General features: G+C 26.0%; 1 protein-coding gene across 1 annotated transcript; it reads right to left on the bottom strand.

Annotated features, from left to right (window-relative positions):
- Positions 1–14,287: 14,287 nt before the first annotated feature.
- LOC8259372 (AAA-ATPase At5g57480) lies at positions 14,288–16,394 on the bottom strand. The gene has a single exon (XM_002534437.4). It carries the CDS (start codon positions 16,125–16,127, stop codon positions 14,580–14,582), a length of 1,548 nt encoding a protein of 515 aa, XP_002534483.2. The 5' UTR covers positions 16,128–16,394; the 3' UTR covers positions 14,288–14,579.
- Between the last annotated feature and the right edge of the window lie 5,493 nt (positions 16,395–21,887).

Below are 21,887 nucleotides of genomic sequence, written 5' to 3' on the forward strand. Positions count from 1 at the left end.
GATTATATATATTTATAAATTAGTAACAATTTATTATATAAATTTTGCGGATAGTTATAATTTTTTTAGATATATGTTTATTTATTTATTTATTATTTTTAATATGTAATTAAAAATAATAATATAGAAACAATATAAAAATAAAAGGGAAAAAAGTTAAAAGATAAAGAAATTTATCATTTTTATGAAAAGAAAGAAAGAGAGAATAACGGCAAAGAAAAAATTAATATAATAATATAGAGACAATATAAAAATAAAAAAAAAAGTTAAAATATAAAGAAATTGATCATTTTTATGAAAAAAAAGAAAGAGAATAATGACAAAAAAAAGACAATAAATTGAAGATAACTCAATATTTAAATTAGAACATCAAAATTATTGGTTTTTTATAAGATAAAATGATGAGTTTTGTTGTTATAAATCAAACTTTACCAATTTGTCTCCTAAGAACCAAAAAGTATTGATATTTTAACACTTTAATTTTTATATTATTATCATCTTATTATTTTTATTTACATATAGAAAATGAGAGCTCAGTAAAAACATATGTATAAAGAGAGTTAGATAAAATTATAATTGTTCACAAAGTTTATATAATAAATTATTGCTAATTTAAAATTAGGACAACATTGCAAAAATATGTTGAAGTCATTACTCTAACAATTCATACATATCTCTGACTTAAATAGTTAGATTTCATGTTGGAGTCTCTCCTCACCTTCCTCCATAAGAATTTGCTCAGAACTATTATTGACCTAATGCTTATTGAGCCATTTAAGTTAAGAGCTAAATAATTGACTTCCCTGTTAAACCAACCATGCCATCCTACTGTTAAACCAAACAAAACAAAGAGCCACCCAATACTACATCAAGATTTATTTATTTTTGTCTTTACCATTTAATTATAAACTTTTTTAAAAGAAAAAGTGCAATTTGAAATGTGATTTTGTTTTTTTTGTTAAACCCATAATAAAGAGTTGAATTTTTGTTCTCTCATTACAACTTAATATTTTACTATATATCCAACTGATATTCAATAGGATAAGTTTAGAAATTTTAATTAGTACTTAGAATTATTAAAAAAAATTATATTCATTCAATTGATAAATGCCATGTTAACTAAGATTATGTTTGGTAAAGTAATAATGGAATATAATCAATCATAGAATGTAATAAAAATTTCAGCTTACTAATTTTTAATAATTTTTTACAATATAAGAAAAAGAAATAACTAAAAAATTTAGTGTCTTAATTTTTAATTTTTTCTATTTTAATGTTTAAATTATTTTTATTTAATCAAATATCTGAACTTACTAATTTATATATATTATAGTGTTCTTTTATAGATTTTAGATGTTAAAATAATAATTTGACTCATTTTTATACATGAAATGACCTAAATATTCTTACTCTTCATTACTTACAAATTTTTCTATTTCTACTTTCCTCATTTTCTTATTTTTATATTTTTATATTTTCTATTAAATTATTTTTAACACGAAATATCTAAAAATATTGGATTAATTATTATTTTATTTTATTTTTATTTATTTTTTAAAAATATTTACTCATCATTTTAAATTCTAGGAAAATATTTTCTTTTTAGAAAAACTTAAAATACTTTTCTTTATCTCTTTTTATTATTTTGAAGTGAAAGAATATATCATTTTTTATTTTTTATTTAAATATAAAAAATTTAAAATATAAAAAATAGTGTTTAGTATTTTTTTAATTTTTATTTGGATATGTCGGAAAAATATATTATTTTCTTTCTTTTAATATCTTAAAAACAATAAATCTTTTTATTAAAGTGATGAAAATGGATAGAGACAGAAAAAGAGAAAAAAGAGAGTATTAAATTATTTTAAAAGAGAATATTTGAGTTAATTTATTATTTAAAATTAGACACATAAATACTTTAACTTGTAAAATCGGCTAGAAACATCATATTGAATATTTTTAGCAGGTTCGAACACTTAATCAGACAAAAAATAGTTCAGATACCAAAAATAAAAAATTAAAAAATTAAAATTAAAATACCAAATTTATAGTTTTCCCCAAAAAAAATGCATTGTAATATAAACTAATCATAATTTCTTATTTAATCTATTTAAAGAATGAGTGTAAAAATAAAGTATTGAAAGATTCTATTATATTTATCAATTTTTGTTATTTTGATGTTGAAGATTTAATAATGGTCACTAAAGTCCAAGATTTTGAGTATTAACATATTAAATCTTAAAAAAATAGCTGAATTATGATGACTGCTAACTAAATTTTGGCGATAAACTGTCAGATATAGTTGTAATAAAGTGATTGATGATAATTAAAGGTGTTGAGATTAAAATGATAAGAAACAAATAAATATAAATATTAAGGTAGTGATAATTATATATATACTTTAAAATTGAACATTACATTAATAAAAGGTGATTGATTATATAATTTATTTTGACTATATTACTATTAAATCCTTTTTGTACTAGAAACAAAATAACAAACAATATAATGTAAGATTGATTACACTAAAAGAGGAAAAAGAAAAGAAGAAAAAAGAAGTGAAGTTTAAGAGTCGTAGATGGTGAGAAAACGATAAGATGAAAGGAGGGCCTTTCCTTTTGCAACAATTTAAAATAAATAAATAAGTAAACGAAATAATTGGTGAAGAATAGACATTGTGGGAGGAGATATTAGATGAAGATCCAGATTTGGGGCTATCGATCGTTGTCCACTTAACAAAACTGTCTTGTTACTTAACATATCTCACAATTTGGCAAATTACAACCCTCATGTCATCTTACATTGGATAAATTAAATGTTACTTCTAAGTATGTTATAATGGGTTAACATGTTACATATATGATTGAATTAATGGGAATTAAATAAATGAGAGAGTATTAGAATTCAATTAATAGATCTTAATTTCGGTGCTATCAAAATCAAAATAATTAGAATAGCCACTTAATTGGAGGAAGTTTCACCCTTATAAATTATCAGTATCTCTTATTTCTTAATAATTTAGAATCTCTAACAATATATCTTATAAATTGAATCAAACATAATAGAAAGAAAAAAGACAAAATAACTACTTTTATATATTATAAATTATTATCTCTGATTTTTATTTTCTACTTAGCAAGTACCACGTAATAATATTTTCAATACCCTAATTATTATTTTGTCTTTTACTTATAAATGAGAGGAAATCATTCGGTTCAGCTTATATTTTAAACCAATAGCGTTCTAAATCTTTCACATTTATGCACATATGTGTGTTCTGTGTGAGTGTGTTATTTTATTATAGGAACGTAAATTATGTCATAGTGGTTTTAAAATTCATGTGATCCATAAGTTCATGATGCAAATAATTCATCAATGATTGTTGCTTGTAAAAAGATAGTAATTTTGAAAACAACAACATAATTGCTAACCCATTGAAAAATCATCATAGCAACTTAAAACTTCACAAAGTCTTGTCCCATAATGGCCTAAGGGGCATGAGTCAGGCTAGTAAGTTTTGATATGATGTAACACATAATTAAATAAGTTTAGATTTAAAATAAATAATTACAGATTATAAATTAATTAATTTGTATATGACATAAAATAGAATTAGATTTAAACGGATTGATTTATTTAATCCGTGAGTAATAGAACTAACAATATTTATCTAAATAGATTTATAGTCTGATATACATATATGATACCTATAAACAAGTTTAAACATATTTATTCTCTCTTTATATATTTATATAAATAATTTTATTATTTATAAAAATATATTATATTTTAAAATAATAATTTAGATTTCAGTCATCTTATAAATAAATAAATAGATTTTTGAAACTATATTAATTAGTTCTTTTTATTTAAGAATGTAATTGTTGAGAATTTAATTTATTAGTTGGGTTATACGGGTTGATCCGTTTAATTTAGTTAATACATCTGGCTATATTTGACTTCAATATTTTAATACGATTAGTTAAATGGATCATTTTCGAATTAGTTATTTTTATGTTATACACATATCTTGACATGACCTAATTAGACACGATATGACACGAATTATCAGTCTTAACTACCACTAGGGCTAAGAATAGATCCTGATGATTCTCACCTGAACCGAATAACTATACTGAAAAATTTCAAAACTGAAATAACTTAAAATAATTGTACCAAAATCGAACCATTCTGTATTGATTCGGATAAAATTATAAAAATAAATTTTTTTACATATATTTATTAATAATTATATATATTATATAAGTAATAATATAAAAAATTAACTATATTACAATATACTTTATATATATATATATATATATATATATATATATGTAGTATTTGTTGTATAGTGTATACTATATTACTAATTTACCATCAATTTAAACTCTAGTTTCTTTCTCATTCATATCACCTACTACAGCAACCAGTTGCATCTCTCAAATTTCAATTCACAGGCTCATTTTCTCACATTTGAACTTTCAATTTAAAGATCCTAAGCCAACCCTATCTCTCACACTTAAAATTAGATTTGTATTTTAGTGTTATATAAAATATTTAATTTTTTATTTTAATGTTAACCATCTGTAAAATATTGTTATACTAGTAATAGCAGATATTTTAATAGTTTACATTTGACTATTAAATTATTATTATTTACAAATAGATTAAATTGTAAGATTATTCAAAGATGTGATTGCAGTTCTATCTAATTCCAATTCTCATACTAGTTTCATTCGGATGTTAATTATATATATATTATTAATGTAATTAATTAAAGATAAAGTTTAAAATTGTATTTTCTCTAAATGTCAAAACCAAAAATAATACCAAACCAAATTATATTAAAATGAAAAAATTAGTTCAATTTAGTATGGTACCATTTACGTTTGGTGCAGTACTAATACCTTAATATTGATTAGATTCAAAATTTGGTATGACACTGATTCGAATTGGACCGATTCATGATACCCTTAACCCCTACAGCTCATCAATATAATTGTATTTCCTCTGCTTGCATTTTACTATGCAACTGCTCATAAATAGAATATTGTCCCTCCTTTCTTTTTTGTCTTTGTTGTTCCACGACTTCTAATGTTAACAACTATGATCTACTAAAAAGAAAATGTTAGGTCCGACTAACCTCGTAGTGTCACAAGCAAAGTGGCTAAATTTTAATGTGTTATCTAACCAAAAGTTATGAGTTTGAATATTTTTGGAAACAACTTCGCCATTTACAATGTGCCAATATGAAAAGCAAGATGTGATTGAAGTTGTTTAAAGAACATTGTATTCCTTTTTAATTAATTTAAAATTATGTACTGGTGTGCATCAGTTCATGTTCATACTTAAGCTCATTGGGTAATTTCTTTGTTATTTATTTTTTAAAAATTTAATTTTTTTTAGAAAGTAATAAAATATATTTTTTAAAAGTAAGTTAAAAAAATAGTAAAATCAAAATTAAAAATTAAAGTTTTAAAAAATAAGCGTCCCACAATGCCTAACTAGCATTTAATAATTTCTATTGTTAAAAAGCTCGTGTTCTATATTACTTTAGAAAATGAATAAATAAATTATTACCAAAAAAATGAATTTATAAACATTTCGATCACATGATTATTTTTTTTAAGGAAAAAGGCCTAAAATCTAGTATCCATTTAAATATAGTTTCATGGTACTATTAGATTAAGACATAGATTTATATCATAAAATTTTGATAATAATAATAATTGATTTTTTTTTCGCCTTTTCTTTTACAATATTTTCATAAGTGGTTTATAGATAAATCTAATATTTTTAACTATTAAACAAATCATTTTTAGTTTTAACCATTAAATAAAATAACTAGTAATTTATTAAATATAGGTTATCTATTTTAAATGAGTTAAACATGTTACTTATAAAATAAATTACTTTTATCACTTTTTAGTTCCTATGCGTAAAAAGTTTCTCTTTATATTATCCTTTCTTCTCATTGGTACGGGTAATGTCAAGGCTAAAAGTAACAAATTACATGTATTATTATCTTTATTTCTTGAGTTGTTATCTTCTCTTTTTTTAGATATAAATTATGAGTTAAATTTCTAGAAAGTTGATTAAAAAGTAACAAATCATTTTTAATATAAAATATTTTACTATATTAATATTCTTATTTTTTTATTATTTTGTTAATTCATAGTCTACCAAAAATATAAAATAAAAAATAATAATTTTATTTACGTCAATTATATTATTAGTTCTATGGTACTATTATATTATATCTAGTATAATACTATCAACCTTAATCTACAATATTTTTTTAAAATATTTCATATAAATAATGTGGATGGTAATAAATGAAAGGTTAAAAAAAGTTATTAAGAAATAGCAAATTTAAAATACTAATAAAAAAGGTCCTTTTTAATGACTAAAATATAATTATCTTGTCTCTCTTCGTAATAAATTTCTTTAAAAAAATTACGATTTGTTAAAAAGAATATCAAATTAAGGATTAAAGAATCATAATATAGCATTCTAATATTAAAATACTAAATCTTATTTTTATATTTCAGTAAATTATAAATTAAAAATAATAAAAAATATAAAACATTAATAACAATAAATATTTTTTATTTTAATCAATTATTTTAAAAAATTAATTCACAATTTACCAAAATAATAACAAATTAAAAATTAAAGATAAAAAAAACATAAATTATTTCAAATTAAGATTCTTGAAGTACTTGAGTTTGTACTTTTGGAATAGTTTCTTAAATGGGAGGTTCTCCAATACTGTCTTGATCTATTGTGCCTTGAACAAAGTCAGGAATACGATCCTGATCAATACTAATAACACATGTGAGGACATCAATATATTCCTCTTTAAAGATAAAGTCCTTAACTGTATCTTCCTCCCATAAACTCGACATCCTTAAAGAATCGGACATCTGCTGTCTCGAAAATCGACTTAGTCGTAGGATCATAAAATTTGTACCCCTTGAATCTTTCAAAATATCCAATAAAATAACAACTCATTGTTCTTGAGTCAGGCTTGAGCCTTATAGTGCATTTATTTTCAACAACCATAAAATTCTTTCTACTATCATCTTCAAATTAAATTTCAAGTTCAACCTTGATTCTTGGATAGTTGAGTGATTCAATTCTTGTATTCAAAGTTTAAAAGTAAGTTTGAGTGAATGGATAAAGAATTAATTGCTCTTGCAATTAAGATTGAGTGTCTTAGATCGTGGATCTAAATATTACTCATTTATGAAAACCAGTAGGCATAAGTTGTATTGAGCTTGTAAAACATACAGGTTTCTATCTACATAAAGTAGATTTTTAGTGAATTCTAACTCTCAAATTGAGGAGAGAACGTGGGCTAGAAGAGCCAAACCTCTAAATCAAATGTCTTTTTACTCTTTCTATCTTCCAATACTTGATTTTCTATTCTTGTAATTTCTATAATTTTAATTTCTCAATCTTTTTCAAATCTAAAATTCACCCCTCTTGTGTGATTTTAATATTCCAGTGTTAAACTAAAGTTTTAATTTCAATTCTAGCCTCTGATCAAATTTTCAAAAAAAATAATAATTTAGAATTGAAAAGTAATAGAATATTAAAAATAAATCCGACTTGATAAGGGCAAACACACTCGCTGAGTCATAAATATTATTTTGAGTAATTAGACTTTATTTAATTTTTTAAAACTGTAATTTTAACCATATTTCTCATTTACAAAGTAAATTTTATTATATATTGTGCTAATTAACTGCAAATAAATGAAAAAAAACCCAAACTAGATAATTTATCACAACACTATTAATATTAGGTAATATCTAGATATATACATTAATTTCTGAAATATAAACTTTTTGATATGTGTGCTTTTTATATATGATTTTATTATTTTTCTATTAATTTAATGATAAACAATATTTCTACTCGTACAATGATTCTAATCCTAATAAATAACATAATAATTATCTTTTAATATTAGATTAACTAATAAATTAATTTTCTAATCAGATAATAATTTTAATTATAGAAAATATTTTAAATAACATTTTTAATATTATACTCACTAAGAAATTAATTTTTTAATACTAAAAATAATAATGCCAATTATATTGATTGTATAACACTAAAATCAATTAATAGATATTTCTAAAATAATTTTTGCATTATTGTATTAATAAAATTTTAAAATATTAAAATATTGAAAATAAAATATAATTTTTATAATAATGCAAAGCTTCAAAAAATACCATTAAAAAAAATAACAATTTTCCGCAAAAGAGGCGGTTCTCTTAGCTAAGGAAACGGGCATTTCTTCTGCCATTTTTGAGTGGGATGCAAAAGAGATGATTAGTGAGTAGTACAATATTATCTTGGAGATTTCTCTTATTTTAATAATTATCCGTCGGTTGTGTTCAGACATCTTTAAACTTCGTATCTGATTTTGTAGTGAAAGTTGTTCTAAGAAATCTTTGTGGGTTTAATCAGTCGAGGGATTTGTTGTCTTCTGATGCGGTAATAGCATTGCTGAAAGTCTATGATGAAATCCAAATTTGGTTGCTAAAGAAGAAGAAATGAAATGAAAGTGCAGGCTGTGGCTTGTGAGCACGTGGGGCCAATATCTAGGGGTAAGGGCTTGACGGACAAAATGCCTTTCCAACTCAGTATCAAAATCAAACAAACATTAGAAATAAATAATAGTCCAACTTTTCTTCATTGTTTGAGTAGACTTTCTAGTTACTTTTGCTCACTCGATCCTTCTTTTCTCCAACATCAAACCTTTGGCTTGTCCACTTGTTTTTTCTTTTGTTTGCCTTTTTCACAATTATTCTTCCCTAATTACCCTTTTAATCCTATCCATGAATCCATTAATAATTTTCGAGAATTTATATATATAATCTATAATCATTGTTTTATATATATATATATATATATATATATATATATATTACGTATAAATAGAAATGATAAAGATTTCCACGCGATAGAAAATCTAATACCCACTCGAAATTTGATATATTATTTTTATAGCGATGGGTAAAAATGAGAGTGCATCATTTTAATTTAATTCTTTTATAATTTATAATATTATTTAGTTAGTAATTTATATTTGTATAAATATTTTTTTAAAAATGTATATGATTAACAAATTAATATAACAAAAGTATGTTGTTAGATTATGTAAATTTATGAATTTTTTAACATTAACAAAATTAGTAAAAAGACACATTGGATCTCCATTTACATTTTTTTTTTAAGAAATTATTTATCCTGCCTTATTCCACTCTAATATTTTATGAGGCGGAGATAGAAATCTAAAAACTCCGATACATTGAAGCAAATAATTAGAAAATGACAAACTCAATAGATTTTATGAGAATCCTTCATGGGGACCTTAGTTTTCATGTTATAGGCTTATAGCTATAGTCTCCTTTATTTGATGCATGTACTCACTTATTATTGTTATCCTCTTTTCCTTTTTTTTTTTTTTTTTTCTTTTTTACACTCGATCCGGTCGATGATATATCAACGGCCATGTTTGGATATTTTCTTTTCTTTTTTCTCTTTTATTTAGTAAAATATAATTTCTTAGATTTATTTACTTTTTAAATTCTTTTGAATTTTAATCAAATATAATGATCCCTTTTATAGAATTTATGAAGTATTTAATTATTTTATGAAGTTAATTGGTGATATTTATATTTTTTATTATATATTTATTTATTAATATTTTTACAATCAAACTCATATAAAAAGAAAATAATTAATTTATAGTATATAATTACCTACTAAGAGGAGTTCTGAACCGCTATTGAATTATTACTTAATTAAAAGTAAACCTCTTATATCTGTTAATTGTACTTAATTTTAGTTTTAGTATTAATAAAGTTATACTACTATTCTAGAATATATGAAAGATTTATGTTGCAAAGAAAATGAGCAAGTACTATTTACTTTTTGTGATTTAGTCTAATTTATGACTCAATTTCTGTATTTTTTTATTATATTAAATTTTTTTTGAATTCTAAAAATACTAACTATTACCTCATTATATGTTAATTGAATGATTAAACTAGTAATTTAATATTATAATTTAATCATTGAACTTATTATCAAGTATCAAATTCGTTCAAAATTAATTTTATTATCAAATTATAGTAAAATCTTACTTTTATCACAAATTAATTTTAGTGTCTAATTAAAATAATAAAGTTCACTTATTTATATCTTTTATTTTTTTAGTATAATCTAATTCTAAGAAAATTTAAACATATTAAAAATATTTATTTTTTATTTAATATTATTAAATTACTATATAGTTTAATTTTAAATTCTCAAATAAAATAAATATTTACATGTTATTATTTTTACTAAACACTAAAATTAAACTATATTAAAAATAAATATTTTACTCGTATTAATATCATTTGGCAATTAATAAAAGAAATTATTTTTAACATACAAGATTAATATAATCTCTTTATTGATAGTGAATTTGTCAACTTGACGTCTAGATTATTTCACTAGATTAGAACATAATTGTTTAATTTAATTTTTATTTTTTATATAATTTAATTATAATATATAATAAAAATAACAATAGAATGATATTTTTAACCATAAATATTTATTTTATATTAATAACTAGAATTAAATTATATAATAATTTAATAATATTATTATGAATATAAGTAATTTTAAAACATTTAAATTGTATTAAAAATAAAAAAATGAGAGCAAAAGAAATAATATTAAATCTATTATTTTAATTAGACACTAAAACTAACTTGTGTTAAAAATAAGATCTTACTCTAATTTGATAATAAAATTAATTTTGGATGAATTTGATATTTAATAATAAATTTTTAAATTTTTAAATTATTAGTTTAGTCCTTCGACTAGCACAAACGGAGTATTAATTTTATTAAAATTTAAAAGAATTTTAATATAATAGAAAAAAATATAACTAATTTATATATTAGACCAAACTACATAAATAAATAATATTTAATTCAAAAAATTTTTGTTGAAATGAATTATATGGAAGTAAAAGATCTACTGTTATGGGTGCCAATTAAATTCCATCCTTCGGCTGAACTGTTCAAAATCGAAATCAAATCATAATATTTAAGATTTGTTTAAGATTGCTGTTTGGGGTATTCAAAAGAAACAAGCTTAATATTTTAGTTTAATGAATTAATTTTTTAATATTTTTTTAAACTATTTTTATTAAATGTGCTTTTAGAAAAGAAGAATATGTATATATATATTTTTCTTCAGAAGTAGTTTTTATAACTCAAAAAATTTAAAAATATTATTTTTTTAAAACTAATTTTTACTAAACGCGATCTCAAATGTATATTAGAATAAAACACCTTGCAAAAATCAATTAAACGAACCAAATCATATTAAATTCTGTAGAAAGACTAAATTTTATAAATGGATTTGATTAAATTAATTTTTATTTTTATTTAAAACACAATCCACTCAAAAACAGTATAAATTAAGTTTATTTTTTATTTTAAAAAAATATAAATATTTTATTAATGAGAATTAATAAATACATTTTAATATATTAAGATAAAAATAAATATCAAACATCAAGAAATACAAATAAAAAAATCTACTAATAATAATCGTCAATCGTAATGATTGAGCAATAAATTGCAATTTTGCGGGAAAACACTTCAATCAATGGCACTAAATCACATCTCGTCTTTATAATAATCGTCGGATTTGATTTTTTTCTTTTCACTATTTTTACGGAGAAAGAACTCAATACCCTTGTAATACAGAAACATAAAACTCCTATAGAAAGAGTTCAAAATCTCATAACCAAGGACCATAAAACTCCTTTAAAAATATTAATATTTATTTATCAAAACTAATTAATAATGAAGGAAAAAAGACCATCAATCTAAAAATAATCTTCGGTACGTCAAAAGATAAAACTTTAATGAATAAAAAAAAATGAGAGAAAAAGAAAAGACACTACTAAATTTTTTCTTTGTTTTTTTTTTTTTATGTTTTTGATATATAGCATAAATTAAATTTATAGAAAAGCACAAACCAAACCATAAATCTCATTATAAAAACTTCTCCTAAATACTAAAAAAATTAGGAAAGATATTTAATTATTTATTTATTAGGTCTTTCATGGCAATTCATTGTTGTGGTTCTAATATTGTAATTATTCTTTTCTAGAATTATAACCTCTCAACTTTATTGATTCACTAAATCATTTTCATAGCAATGAGATAATCATCACCATTCCTACAAAAACCCACATGCTTGTCCATAGGACAAAAGGATCAGGAATGGTTTTATTCAATAGGTATATAATAAATGGAAAAGTCAGACTAATATATTAATTATGAAGCACTGTTGACAAAAGCCAATCTAATTTTTGTATTGCCAAAATAAAAAAAAAAAAAATATAAATTATTTAAATTTATAGAATAATTAATAAAAAAATATGTATATATGAGTATTTTATATTTTAGTATTAAATAATTGATACATATTTTATTATTTATCAGTTTAGTATATAAATAAAAATATATATCAAATTAAAATTAAAAAAAATTAAAAAGAAAAAGAAAAAGAAAATAAGGGGTGTTAAAGACAAATCGTCAAATGTGATACCTAACACCTAACCTGGAGAAGTTTTTGCATGTCGTAACTTAATTTATAGCCATCATCTTTTACTTCTTTTTCTTGCCCATCTCATGTCACCTGTGTGCTCCTATCTATCCATTTAATAGTCCCCAACAGTGCCCTTAATTATCTCAACATCAAATCATCATCATATACTTTACAAGGTTAAATAAAAGGAGCCAACAAGAAATTCATTTATATCCTTTAATTTATTTATTATTTTACAATAATCTCAAAGTCTGTTAGATCGTGTTCTGCCATTTCAATTGAATTATGGTTATTCAATCATTTTAACATTTTAATTTTTATATTATATAATGATATTTAAAATTTATTTTTTATAATAATTAAGATTTCTTTTAATACATAGCTTTATTCAATGTGTTTATATATGTAATTGTATATTACTATGTAAAATGAATAAATAATCAAAACTGAGATGTTGAAATATGTTTTTCCAGGTTTTGGATAAGAAGGGGGAAGAGAACCCAAAGCTAAACTACAAAGAGCTTTTAAGGAGAGACACTAGTTTGTGTCCCTGCTGGTTGCATTGTCATAAGTTGCAATTCCATTCCCATGTGCACCGCTCCAGAGAATGCTCATTGCTCAACCACCCAATGCTGCCAGTTTGCAATGTATATTATTATTAGGGCCTTTTTAAGACCTTGTAATCATTGCTCTTATGAATAGTTAGAAATTGGGTTAATATGGTTCACATCTTCAACTCACTAAATCAATGGTGAAAAATCCGTTCATAAATTATTAAAATATAAAAAACTAAAATTTATCATATTATCAATTATTAATTAAAGTGAACTATTATGCTTTACAGTTAGGGGTTGAAGTCTTTAGTTCGAGAAATTTTTTTTTCTTTTTTTTTGGAGGTGATTTATTTTTTATTTTATAAAATAATTATTACTTTTCTTTTAATCTAACATACTTACTAACGTACTAATCATATTTATGATTAATAGATTTAGTGTCTATTCTATTCTATGTTGACATAAATTTATCTAATCCACAGCCCTAAAGAGATATTTTATTTTAATTCATTCTTAGATTAAGAAATATAAATAATATTATTAACTTTCATCATTATTTATTTACTCTTATTAAACCTTTTATAATAGTTGCAAATTTAAAAATATAAAATATAAAATATAAAAAGTAATGTGATAATATCTATATTAAGTACTGAAGGATATTTTTAATAACTATTTGCTACATTAATAACTAAAAAGGAAAATAGTGAGACGAATTAAAAAAAGAAATATATTTTTATAGATGGAGGGATTAACAATAAGAAGTGAATTAAACTCATATTATGATTTGAATTCACATACACTAGGAGCCCTCCAATTTTGGCAAACAATATGTACCAACAAAACTATTAGTGAAGAGAAAATATTTTAAATATGATATGAGTGATTTATAAATTAGTAAAAAGAGAAAATATTTTAAATATGATTTGAGTGATTTATAAATTGTGGAGGTGTATATTTGTATGCCATTCTAGACCCAAAAGTAGAGTAGAGTTACAAAAGAAAGACCCACATGGCCAACCAAACCACATGCAAATAAGCTTATCTGTGGATCATCAGATAATGCTACTTACATTATTTAATTATCATTAGTTAAAAATATCATATTATATAATATCAGACATTAAGAAAAATTGGAGACCTAATATTATCCATTACAGTTTTCACTTCCCTCCAAGCTTCCAATTCCAATTCCAATTCCAATTCCATTTCCATCCCCCACCACCAGCTACTAGCCCACCAACAAAATTTTCAAGATTTTAATACTCCCAATAACCATTCTAACTATTTTCTTTTCAATCTTTATCTTTCTCCATCACAAAAGATTTAATAAGAAAAAAAAAATTGAAAAAGAAAAAAGCTAAGCCTTCATTTTCTATATCATTTAATCTTCTCATCATCATGATCTTCTCCTTTCTTGCAATTCTCCTCTTCACATTCACAACCTTCTTTAGGACTCTCTAGGGCTCTTTTCTCTTGCTCTTCCTCTTCAACAATATCATTCAAGTTCTTTTCTCTTAAACCTCCATTCTTCAAATTCCTCTCTGCCCTTTCTTTCAGTGCTCCAAGTAACTCCCTTAAAGCCCTGTTCTTGTTTCTCCTATGCTTGATCAAGACCTCACTAACATCAGCTGGTGTCATCTCTGCCTCATTGATAACCTGCTCTAGTTCTTCCAAAATTCCATCTTCCAAGTCACCTTCTTTTTCATGATCATATCCCAAGTAGTTCTTTAACAAAATCTTCAATGCTGGGAATGAACAGTAACTCATGAAAATATGCATGTCCATTCTGCCACTCCTTAACAATGCAGGATCAAGCTTCTCAATGTGATTAGTTGTGAACACAAAAATCCTTTCACTTCCACAACATGACCACAACCCATCAGTAAAATTCAATAACCCGGATAGAGTTATTGAATTTCCACCATCTTCACCACTAGCACCACCAGACCCAGATCTCATTTCTTGATCATAGTAACTCCTGGCCATTGAATTAGTATTACTCTTCTTTCTATTGCTCAAATTAATAGAACAATCAATATCCTCAATAACAATAATAGACTTTGAAGTTGTCTTCATTAAAAGTTTCCTAAGTTCTGAATTAGTGTGTACCTCAGTTAATTCAAGATCATAAATATCATAACCAAGATAATTTGCCATAGCAGCAATCATACTAGACTTGCCAGTACCAGGAGGACCATAAAGCAAGTAACCTCTTTTCCAGGCCCTTCCAGTCTTCTGATAAAAAGACTGCCCATTTGCAAAATCTTTCAAATCTTGCAAAATTTCTTGCTTCTTGACTGGGTCCATGGCCAAAGTATCAAAAGTACTTGGATGCTTAAAAGGGACTGATTCCCATGGATGCCCTCTTGAATCCAAAGACCCACCTCTGGAATTCGTATACAAAAGCCTATCTTGATTTCTCCTTCGAATATCATTAGCTCTATCCATAATGTAATCAAGATAAGAATCAAGAACCAAAGACTTGTCCTTTTTCTTGATTCGAAGAGTGAAACCTCTCTTTTCCTCCGGTAATGGCCGCCAAGAAAACGTCTGAGACTGTCTCTGAGTGACCACATGCTCCCAATGGACGGTCGCGCCATTAAAAGTGTCAAAGATGGAGTCATTGTTAGTTAAGCCAAAAGTAATGGCGCTAGAGTTGAGAGCACGAGTGAGGCTTAACCGGCTACCGGAGATTGACACGGAGGAGCTCAGATAAAGCTGGACAGCATTGTAAAGCTCGTTGGTGTTAACGCCGTCAATTTCGGTTATGTCGAAGTAGCAGTAAGCAGAGAAAGAGTTAAAGATCCAGTTAAAGAGTTTGAGAGAAGCGAAACGGAGTTCTGGTGGGAAAATAACCTGTAGAAGAGTTTGACAGAAGGCTAATACACCGAGAAGTGAGGCTAAAGATGTCCAATATTCCTTCATTTGGGTAATATTCAGAGGGGTGGTGATGGTGGAAATGGTGTAAAAATGGCAGTTTGGGTAATGGGTAAGTAATGATCTTGAGAGAGAAAGGGAGAGAAGAGGGAAAAGAGCTGGGTTTTCTTTTTTTCTTTTGTTTTGGCAAAAGGGTGTTTGCTTGCTTAATTTATAGACAAACTAAATGGGTTTTTTGGAATTTTAATGGACCCATATCAGGAGCAAGATTTTAATGGACCCTGTAGAAACTGGGGAAATTTGTGGAGATAGAGAGAGAGAGAGAGAAAGAGAATAATTTTTTCTTTATATGATATATATATATAAAAGGAAATGAAAAAGCACAAGAAGGAAAAAAGAAAGTTATTTGGGGAAAAAGATAGATAGAGAGAAAGGGATATAAGTACAAGGAAAACAGCAAAGGCAAGAGGAAACAACAAAAAGAGTTTTTGGATTTTTGAGTTGGAGAAGATCAGAAATGGGGCCAAAGGGGGTTTTATTGGTAATCTTTTTATTCTTTTTTTTTTTTTTCTGTACCCTATTATGGAGAGTTTGAATCTGATTACTATAAGGTCTTTCTTTTAAATTTACATTTATATTTAATTTATTATTATTATTTTTATTTTTAATATATTACTTCAGCTTGTTGGATGAAACACTTACTTTAAAATATTTTATAGTTGTAATAATACATTATTTTAGACTTTATAATAATTTTATATTTATAACTTATTCAACAGTTAAAATAAAATAATATAATATATTATTGAAAATTGAAAAGAAAACAGAAAAATCCTCTTAGCAATGAATGTAGTTAAATGTTTAAAACATAAAAAGAGGAGGATTTAATTTCCTGCTGAACGCCACAGATCCTCTTAGCAAAACAGCACAGAATTTAACCACTTGAGTGACAATAAAATCAAGATTAAAAAATAAAAAGATAAAAGATAATGGCAATTAGAAGATTCAAAATTTTCATTTATCGATGCAGATTTGTACAGTGATTTGGCAGTGATTAAAATCCAGTGATTTCGCAGTGATTAAATCCAAAAAGCCACTGGGAAATTCTATTTATTAGCCCTCTAAATTTATATTTTGTTAGAGCATCCTCGTTGGAAATTTTTTATTCTAAAAAGCAACATTTTTATAATATTTATATTTTAAAAATATTTATATATTTTAAAATTATTTGATTATAAAAATAAAATATTTTATTAAAATTTAATACACTTTTTATATTTTATATTTTATTTATAATATTAATAGTTTTAATTTTTTAGTTTTTATTAATAAAAAATAAAAATTATAAATATCAATTAATCAAGTGTATAAAATTTATAATATATTTATTAAATATAATGTAAAGAATATAATTTGAAAAATTAAATCAACCCTCTACTTTATATTTAAAAATTGAAGACTATATTGAAATATTATTTTATAATATGACTCTTTAAAATAAAGAGTTGACATATATAAAGAGTGTATTGGAAATAATACCTTCAATGATACTTTTTATATGTCTCTTTATTAAATTATAAATAATTAATTTCTATTTTATTTTGTCTTGAAATGTGTTGCATTCCAACTATACTATCCGACAGGAAATATGAGCTTATTAACCTGCACCAAAACATCTTCAACAACTCCAAGGGGATGAATATAAGAGTGATCAGCTAATTGAATCATTACACCAGTCTTTTGCAAGTTATTTAGTTTCAATTCTTGATAGATAGAAAATGGCATGACATTAATGGAAGCTCCTAAATCTAACATGGCATGCTCAATTTTCGTATTACCAATAACACAAGGTAATGAAAACATACCTGGATCCTTGCATTTTTCGGGCATATTCTTTTGCAAGATGGCTGACACATTCTTACTTACCACCACTTTCTCCTTTTCCTTCATCCTTCTTTTGTTTGTGCACAATTCCTTCAAGAACTTTGCATATTTAGAAATTTGCTTGATAGCATCCAACAACGGGATATTTATCTCCACCTTCCTAAATGTATCCAGGATCTCATTTTCTTGCTCATCTTCTTTTGGCTTAGCTAATCTGCTAGGAAAAGGAGGTAATGGAGTGTGAGATGAAAGAGATAGAGGAGGATCAATTTTATCCCACGTGATGCTATAGAGGAAGCTTCTTCTTCCTTTTTCTTGCTCGGTTCACTTTTCTTAAGTGCAATCGACCCTGAAGGAATCTCCTTTCCACTTCTTAAAAAAATTGTACTGACATTCTCCTTTGGATTTATCTCTGGTTGTGAAGGTAGTTTTCTAGAATTTTGAGTCTCTAATTTACTAACCGATGTAGCCAATTAAGTAATTTGATTGCCTAAATTCTGAATGCTTGACCTAGTTTCCTGTTGAAATTGAAGAGCATTATTAGCAAGATTTTTAACAATATCTTCCAAGGACATACTTGAATTTGAAGCTTGAGGTGGTCTATTGAAATTCTAGGAAGGATACTTTTATTGTCCTCCTTGGTTTCCATAGCTCAAATTCGGGTGATCTCTCTATCCAGGATTATAATAATTGGAAAATGGGTCATACTTTCTTTGAGGTTGACCAGTAAATCCGCCTAGAGCATTAGCTTTTTGCATGGAGTCTTGTTGCAATGTTGGACATATATTGGTGGGATGTCCTTGCAACGAACATATTCCACAGACTTTTGCCATTTGCAATTGCCCTACAGCCATTTGACGAACCAAAGCAGTTAAATCAGAAATTTGATTTTCAAGTTTCTTTTATTGCTTACCTCATTAACTCGCCTAATAGCTCCATCAGCTCTTGTACCAAATTGCTGAGAATTTTCAGCCATGTTTGAAATCAATTGCTCGGCTTCTTCAAGTGTCTTGTCTACCAAAGCTCCACCACTTGCTGCATCAATCATACTCCTATCCATTGGCAATAATCCTTCATAGAAGTATTGGATTAAGAGTTGCTGAGAAATTTGATGATGGGGGTAGCTAGCACACATTTGCTTGAACCTTTCCCAATACTCATACAATGTTTCTCCAGTGAACTGTGTTATGCCACAAATTTCTTTTCTGATGTTGGCAACTCTTGTTGCAGGGAAGAACTTATCTAAGAACAATCTTTTTATCTCATTCCATGTTGTTATTGAACCGGAGGGTAGATAATAGAGCCAATCTTTTGCTTTATCCTTCAAAGAAAAGGGAAAAGCTCTAAGAATTATTTGCTCTTCGGTCACACCATGTGGCTTCATTCCAGAGCATATAATATGGAATTCTTTCAAGTGTTTATGAGGATCTTCACCTGCACATCCATGAAAAGAAGGGAGTAAGTGAATTAAGCCAGATCTTAATTCAAAATCAACTGCAATATTGGGAAATGTAATGCATAAAGGTTGTTGATTTAAATCCGGTGCAGCTAGCTCTTTGAGAGTTCTGTTCGCCATATTTTCTGTAACTTCTTGAAAAATAGATGTGTTACCAATAGCCAAATCTATTTCCAACTCCTTTATAAGACAACTTTTCCTTTGTCTAGTCTCCTTTCTTAATCGACGCGCTGTCTTCTCAATTTCAGGATTAAACTGCAAATTAATATCTTGAGAAGAACGAGTCATAAACAAATAAATTAATCAATGAGAAACTAAAATAGGTTCCCCGGCAACGGCGCCAAATTTGAACGGGTTGTCGAAGCCCTTCAAAATAAATTACTGATTTTCCTAAACTAACTTGTAGAAATAGTGAAACCAGGTCGAATCCCAAGGGAACCAATGTGAATAGCTTCTCAAAGTAAAATAAAAAGGGGGTTTTGAATGTTTGAATCAAAATTATAAATAAGTAGAAAATGATGAAGGCTGAATATTAAAGTAAATAAAATCAATCTTAACAAATTTCTAATTCAAGAGTGCTAATTTCATCCAATTGTAACCATGATCATAGGCTAAAATATCAATTCTTCTATTCAAGTACTTAGTCTACTTATTCGAAAAAGCCGCAATAAGTATAATTCTCCTAATACAATTGACTCAAACCTAACATCCAAATCAAGACTTATCATTAGTCAACTGGGCACGATAGCGTTCCATATCAACTTAATTATAGCATTAAGAATAATGAGAATGACTAAACCAAAATTAATTTAATTGAGATAACTGCAATGAAATAACCTTGTTCCTTTATTTCTCTAGAGCCTATCATGCAAGCTATGTAATTCGAATAAGCCGTAATCACACACACATGAGCCAGCTCCTTGCTACTTGTGTCAATCGTTCATGGCAATTACGGATCACAAACTCAAAGTTTAGCAATAGAAAAATTAACATCAAAGTTGAGTCGTCAGTTTAATCAATATCAATAATTCACAAATAATAAGAACAAGAAATAAAGAATACTTGAATTAAAAAAGAATTCTGTTAAGCACAAAGCCTCATAAAATCATAATTGGAATTTATTCACTCTTGAATTAGAAACTAAAAACTTAGCCACTCATGGTGGAGTAAGAATTCACAAGAATTGTAGAGAGTAGAAGAAGAATAAGAATATGAATAATCAGCTCAAAGTATCTAGTCGTCCTTATATAGGAAGTAAAACCCTAAACCCTAATAGTAGAATCCTTATAAAAAAGAAATATGCTTCCTATTTAATCTTATCCCTATAAGGAAGGATAAGATTAAGAGTGATCTAAATAAATTAAAACCCTAAATACATGGAAGAAAGTTTTATTAATCTAACACTTCCAAAAATAAAGGAAATTAACTAGGGATAGGTCCACCACAAATTAATCTCCGAAATTTGAAGCTCTCATTCACATCTTTTAGCGACTCATGGGGCGTGGTCACGCCTTATTGTGATAGTCTTCCGCATGATTTCTCACGGAGCTCATGGCTGTAAGGCGTGGTCACGCCTTGTCGACAGTGCAGATTTCTGCACCTCCTCTAAAAGACTTGGTTTTTGACAAATGATGATTTAAAACATGTCTTTAGGCTGGATTTTGCTCTATCCTTGATATTTCATCACCTAAGCCAGAATAAACAGAATTTCCATAATTAAGTACATTATTCAACCAAATCGCAAGGAAATTAAACACAATAAATATAACTATTTGTGACCTATCACCCCTTAACCCATGAGTTTTAATTGAAACTCAACAATCAATTCCTTTTGTATTAAGATCTAGGCTTATATAATAACCATTTTGTTTAGTTGAATAATGAATTCAACTGAATACTATACAGCGAAAGAATTAATTATGGAAAGCTGAATAATAAATTTCCAAGAGTTTGGGCATAAAAGTAGTCACACTTTTTTTCTTATGTATCTATAAAAAGTAATTATACTCATACCAATCTCTAAAAGACATTACAAATAGCCCATAGCTCAATAATTGTAAAATTTAATGATTTGGCAAACAATTACTTTCTGCGTGAAAATCATCATCGTACTTTTTGAATATAGTTATTAAGACTCCAACGACACTAGACATGTGGCACTACTTTCGCGGTTGTTTTCTAACGCTCATCGACTCGACATTAATTTAGAATACTACCCTTACACTTTGAAAGCGCCCTTACAAAGATCTTGTTCGTGCTTAGAAGCGTCCTCACGTTACAAGTCATATAACCTTCTTCCATATTTTATATTTCTCTTTGGTTTTAAACGCCTTCATGCTTTTCGAAGAGAAAACTCTTTGGGGTCTTCTAAGGAGTCTTTATACGCAGATGACCAGCTTGACTAAATGGAAAGCACCCTCGCGCTTCTCAAGTGCCCTCGCACTTCTCAAGTTTTCTTAAGACATTCT

Source organism: Ricinus communis, chromosome 3 (genome assembly GCF_019578655.1).
Source record: "Ricinus communis isolate WT05 ecotype wild-type chromosome 3, ASM1957865v1, whole genome shotgun sequence".
NCBI lineage: Eukaryota > Viridiplantae > Streptophyta > Magnoliopsida > Malpighiales > Euphorbiaceae > Ricinus > Ricinus communis.

Excerpts from the sequence above, each read along its gene's own strand:
- LOC8259372 (XM_002534437.4), bottom strand. The coding sequence starts at position 16,127 with ATGAAGGAATATTGGACATCTTTAGCCTCACTTCTCGGTGTATTAGCC.